Below are 5,340 nucleotides of genomic sequence, written 5' to 3' on the forward strand. Positions count from 1 at the left end.
CTCCGTAGCACTGCTCGCGATGGCTCTAAGTCTTTGCACGCCACTGAACCCCACCGAACGTACACCCCTCTTTCTCAATCTACACCCTAACAATCAAGCCAAGAGGTCGCCTTTTACTTTGACCATGTCAATGAGGGACGCGGAAAGTTTGCTTTGGCCCAAACACTCTTATTGTTCGAGTCTGCTTACCTCAGCCGATAGCCGAAAAGCACTTTCTTGCTTTTACCCGCCACCAAAGACACCCAGCTACCAAGTACAGGGATGACTGGGCGAAGCGACCGGCGAGGCAGGTTATTTTTACACTCAGTCTTTCGGGCACCTTGCTTCAATCATGGCTACAAGGGCAGGGGTGAAGCCAACGCTACCGGTATCTTTTCAATTCTTCGAATCATTTTCTGTTCTCCAGTTCCCGCTTTGGAGAGTGGCTAGAATGCAGTGTCTGGTAGAAACTGGCAACAGTGAACTAGAATTGCACATAGTTTTTAGGCAGCTGTGACAACACAGGGACCACGATCGATAGCGAGGCAGGGAAACTGCCACAGCACATACGACAGGTTGCACAACGAGGCTACCTCGGCACATTGGCGAAGAGATCCTTGTTAGGCAATATTGTAGGGAAAGAACAGCCAAAATGGAAGTCAACAAGGAAACAAGTACATCCAACTACAAAAAGAGGAAACAAACTCACCAGCATTTCATCGAGCCCGAGAAAAGAACCCCCAACTTTTCCGCCTCAACTTTCGCGAAGCGCCCTACACGCGCTACCCGGCGGAAAAGTTTTGTTGGTAAAGAAGTTCCAGTTGGCCACTGGAGAAACCCGCCGGCCTCGGAGTTAGGAAAGAAGCATATAGTGGTTGCATATATTGACGCAAGCGATTATCTGCGCACGCGAATTGGAGCTATTGTCAAAGATGGCGGTAAGATGCCCAAGAACTTCTCACGAGCTTCTCGTGCTGGCCGGGTCACATTCGACCAAATTTGCTTCTATGCACACCTTGTCGGACTAGACCGTTTGCAAGTCAAAGAGTACGTCAGACAACGAGTTGGTGCTCTCGAGAGCACGGAACAAGACCGCATCGTGGCGGAGCAGAGGGCTGTCGACCAAGCAATAGTCGAGGGAAGAAGGCTTCTCCAAATCAGCAACCCCCTCGGATACCCTTCTAAGCTGCCACAGGTTGCGAAAGGAGAAGACTTGGCAATAACACTCGATAATGGCGCTCCCGGCAGCACGGCTCAACCTTCCTCCGTTTGCACTCTCCACGAAAGCTATCCTCCTACAGGATCAACTTTGAGCTATTGGCACGGCGAGAAAACCTTGACTAAAAGACACGCTGGAGGCGTCTACATCGCGGCACTAAGCGGGCACGAGCTTGATGAGTATCATCGCACGCGCCTGTACCAAGGTACTTGTGGCGAGGCGACCGGCGAAACGCCCGGCACGCGTGGGCTTGACGCGGCTGCCGCCGCTACTAAGACTCGCACGTCGGCTCATGCTTTTTCGAAGGGGACCCAGGCCATGCCTGCGAACTGCAGCAGCTTTCATGAACCAGCCTTGCGTTCATACGACGATAAATACTCTGTGCAGAAGGCTTCTGGATATAGCAACGCCATTCTTGCTGCCCCTACATGCAGCACAAAAAACTGTCCCCGGACTACCTATCCCATCCATGCCCAAGCTGTTTCCGCGCACGACAGCAGCAGCCACGCCCGGCATAGTCCTTCATCCAGCAACGAGTGGATGGAGACTGCTCTAAACAACACCGCGCACGCCACTGCAGATGGCGAAAGCAACTACGCCGAGGCCGTACACACCACCGACGCGGCGACTATTGGCGTCAACGCACTCAACATATACCAGCATCGAAGATGCGAACCACCCAAATTGCCACAACCGGGATCTTGGCGAAACGTTTCTCCTATCGCATACACACTGCCAATGCGTTTGAGCCCCAATGAGATGGAGCGCGAGGCGACCAACTATGCAACTCACCAAAGCAACAGTAGCTGCAGACAGAGTCTGGACCTTGTCGGACTTCCGCGAAGCTACGAGTCTGCTGCGCTTCAAGCGACTTTACGAAGACGTAGCGACTCAAAGGACACCAAGGTCTCTGACGGCGTCGAGTACGAACAAACACTCTGGGCCTCTAAATGGGAAGCGCGTATCGCAGGATACTCCCAGGGCTACTATAGAGACTGAAACCTTGATTGGTGTACCGGTATGATGCATATGTTAGTATGCTGGTAGTATGCGATAGTGCAGAGTCCCGGGGCTATCCTAGCTTGATTCCTTATACAATACGCATTCTGCGAGCCTGCCTTACATATATCTCAATTAAAATTGATGTCGTAATCTACTGGACTAAACTTTGGCTGATTGCTGTCTACCATCGTTTTAATCATGTGAAAGACAAAGATCAAAGAAAGAGCATAGATTGATCGGTACCTAACAAGAACGTAGCGCTAAGTGTAGGTTTGCGGGCTGCTACAGAGCCGCGGAGCAAATATCTTTAACAAATCAATCGAATACACATTAAAATGTGACTGAAAAAAAGTGAAGATGGATGCTCGGATAATCCTGGCGACGTGCCGCTCCCAGTTAGTTCGAGCTTTTCACTGAGGCGACACTGAAGTCGCTCAGACAACAGTATCGTGATAAAAACTCCGAAGCAGCCTCCGCAGCGCCACTGATCATACTGAGCAATTCTGTGAGGCTCGCTTTTGAATTCGCAATGACTTGCTGTAGATTCAGATCCAAGTCATGACCAGGTCGCCAATCTTCCACCTTCGTATCAACGACAAGCTTTTTGTAGTTTCTGGTTCCTGTCCTTTCCATAATCGAAAACTATCGCCGAATTCGCTATGCTGGGTTGACTGAAGCGATAAAAAGGCCAACCACTATTATATTTCCGTTGACAGTTCCAAGTGCCAATCGGAATGGGTGTTGCGAGTGCATCTAGTTGGTCTTGGTGGGGAGGGCCGTCCATTTCTGCCTATAAATCTCGCTGGCCACTACAGGCTCCTCACTCCCGCAGATCAAGAAGGAGTTCCTTGCAAATACAGCCCCATGCAACTGTCTCCAGAGGCGTTGTATTGGAGTTCTTGATACCGTACTGTAATTATTTCCACAGTCTTCTTTGAGCGGGATGGTGGTACGTCGAGGGCGCGCTGCTGTTGGCCACGGCAAAGCACATGGGCCATGCTGAGTACGCAGAGGACACGCATCTCAAAACAGTACTCAACAATCAAATCTCTTTCTCTGCCTAGTCCACGTTGGTCCGACGAGTTCGTGATTGTCAACACAGCACCTGGCCGGGCTGGTTTGCGCAAGTGACGCTTGTCACACTTGCTTCTCAGACTCCGGAAAACGACTAGCCCGACCTGACTCCGCAAACTCGTATAGACGTTCGTTGTGTAGAGCTATATTGAACTTCTCTAGATCAATTTCTACGACCGAAATTTCGTCCTCTACATTGAGACTTTTGATTTACATGCGGAGCCACCGAGCGCCGCAGCGTGAGAGAAGTTGTCTCTTGTCGCCGGGAGGCAGCCAATTGTGAAAGGCGGACACATCTTACCGCACGCCAACTTACAAGGCAGACGCCAGAGGAAGCAGCTAAAGCGAGTCCGGGCGGGCTAGCGACAGAGCACATACTTGCCATTTAGACGTTGCTCGATGATGCCTGCAGCTGCCGCATAGTTGATCAACAACGTGTCGCATTCGAAAGTGATTTCGTGGTCAAGTATCATGTGCGACCAGACGTGTTTAGTCCAGCGCTCCCAGGCATAAGTACCGCGGAAGACTTCGACACACTCTTTCGTGGGACAGGACAACGCTTCTGGTCGTGTCCTGCACGTCCGTCGGCAACTATCCACGTGTCTTTCAATGTCTTGGTGGCTACCCTCATGCACCCGACGAAGATGCTTTGTGAGACTTCGTTTATAGAAGTACTCTTTGAGATTGCCGTTCTCGTAACAGGGTAAACACCTGTATATTTCGAAACGGAGATGTACCACTTCAATATGTCGCCGCCAGTCCCATTGATCTCTGTGTTCAGTTTTGCAGCCGGCGAAGGAGAAACAACACGGAACGTTCCTGTAGCAGGTACCACCATTCCCGACGCTGCCTGAGTTGTCCCGACCTTTGAGCCGTGAGGCGGCCATAGACTGAATTTGGCCTTTTGCATGTCCATTTTCAGAATCTGATCCGTAGCCCAGGTAGCGCGAAGCTGAATTCGAGTCCGAACTCGGGTAGCTGTTCTTGTATTCTAAAGGGAGGACTCGAGGCGGCGATGCTAAATTGGCATCTTGGCGACCGCGTGCGAGGTCTATCGGCGCAAAGAGCCCGCTGTGAAAAGGAGCATGTCTATGCTTAGTGTTTAGTGGCCAATACTGTGGTAATGGAGTGAGATATATATCATTGTTTGTATCGGGTGTCATCATGAAGGGACTGGTGTTGTTGGCCTTGGCGATGGCTGTCATGTCGGCGAATAGTTGTCCAGTAAAGAACGTCCGGCTTTTGTGTAAGTCGTGGAGCGCTTGAATAAGACACTTTGTGAAGTTCGATGAGTCTGGGGCAGTTTGCTGCCCTGCGGCGATCACTTGTCTCAACCCGTGGCTAGAGGGAATAGTCTCGAACTTAAAATAGGTGTCCAGCAAAAGAAGTATATCAGCCCGGGTATATTCAAAGATAAGGCAAATTGCAGCCCATTTCAGTCTGAACGAGCGACGTTGGGCAGATCTATAGCAAGTCAGACGCTGATCCATACGGACGAATACCATAGTCGGGCAAAACATACCGAGCCCAGCATAGCTGCATGGACGAGTCAAGAAAGCCATATCCTGTGTAGTAGATAACAAGAAGACGACTTTGATTCGCTCTTTCGAGAAAAGCCGCCAGCGGTGCTGCGAGTTTTGTAATGGGATTTTCCACGCAGGGAATCTCGAAAGTTTGCGTGCAAAAGCGGTAGTCGTTTTCTAAAACCCGCTGGACTTCGAGTACGTTGCCTCTGGCTGATGACTCGCCCTCCCAACTCAGCAGCAAGGCAGCAACACCCTGGTTTTCGTCGGTGGTTTGGGGGTAGTCAGAGTAGTTATCGAATTTTCGCTTTAAAGTAGGTGACACGACGTCGTGTGGATTCTACAGCATGTTAGCGGCGGTACCGGTATGAAGTGTGTTATGGCGGGAAAATCGCACCAGATTGTGAGACAGATGCTCGGAGCCGAAGGATGGCGCGGGAGCTGTGCCATCGTGGATATTTGCATCGCCACAGAGTATAAACTGGATTGAGTGACTCATGACATGAGTTTGGGACGGGCGTCTGTTTAAAAGGTAAGGAAAAA

At 50.7% G+C, this 5,340-nt stretch overlaps 2 protein-coding genes across 2 annotated transcripts; one reads left to right on the forward strand and one right to left on the reverse strand.

The window, feature by feature from the left end:
- Window positions 1–631: 631 nt before the first annotated feature.
- Window positions 632–2,197, forward strand: BBA_09429 (uncharacterized protein; the record flags this gene model as incomplete). The annotated part of the gene is made up of 1 exon (XM_008604526.1): window positions 632–2,197. One exon carries the CDS (start codon window positions 632–634, stop codon window positions 2,195–2,197), a length of 1,566 nt encoding a protein of 521 aa, XP_008602748.1.
- A 1,436-nt stretch (window positions 2,198–3,633) lies between these two features.
- On the reverse strand, window positions 3,634–5,296 carry BBA_09430 (C2H2 finger domain protein, putative; the record flags this gene model as incomplete). The annotated part of the gene is made up of 3 exons (XM_008604527.1): window positions 3,634–4,738; window positions 4,797–5,137; window positions 5,195–5,296. 3 exons carry the CDS (start codon window positions 5,294–5,296, stop codon window positions 3,634–3,636), a joined length of 1,548 nt encoding a protein of 515 aa, XP_008602749.1.
- Window positions 5,297–5,340: the final 44 nt, after the last annotated feature.

This window comes from Beauveria bassiana (assembly GCF_000280675.1).
Source record: "Beauveria bassiana ARSEF 2860 unplaced genomic scaffold BBA_S00054, whole genome shotgun sequence".
Taxonomy (NCBI): domain Eukaryota; kingdom Fungi; phylum Ascomycota; class Sordariomycetes; order Hypocreales; family Cordycipitaceae; genus Beauveria; species Beauveria bassiana.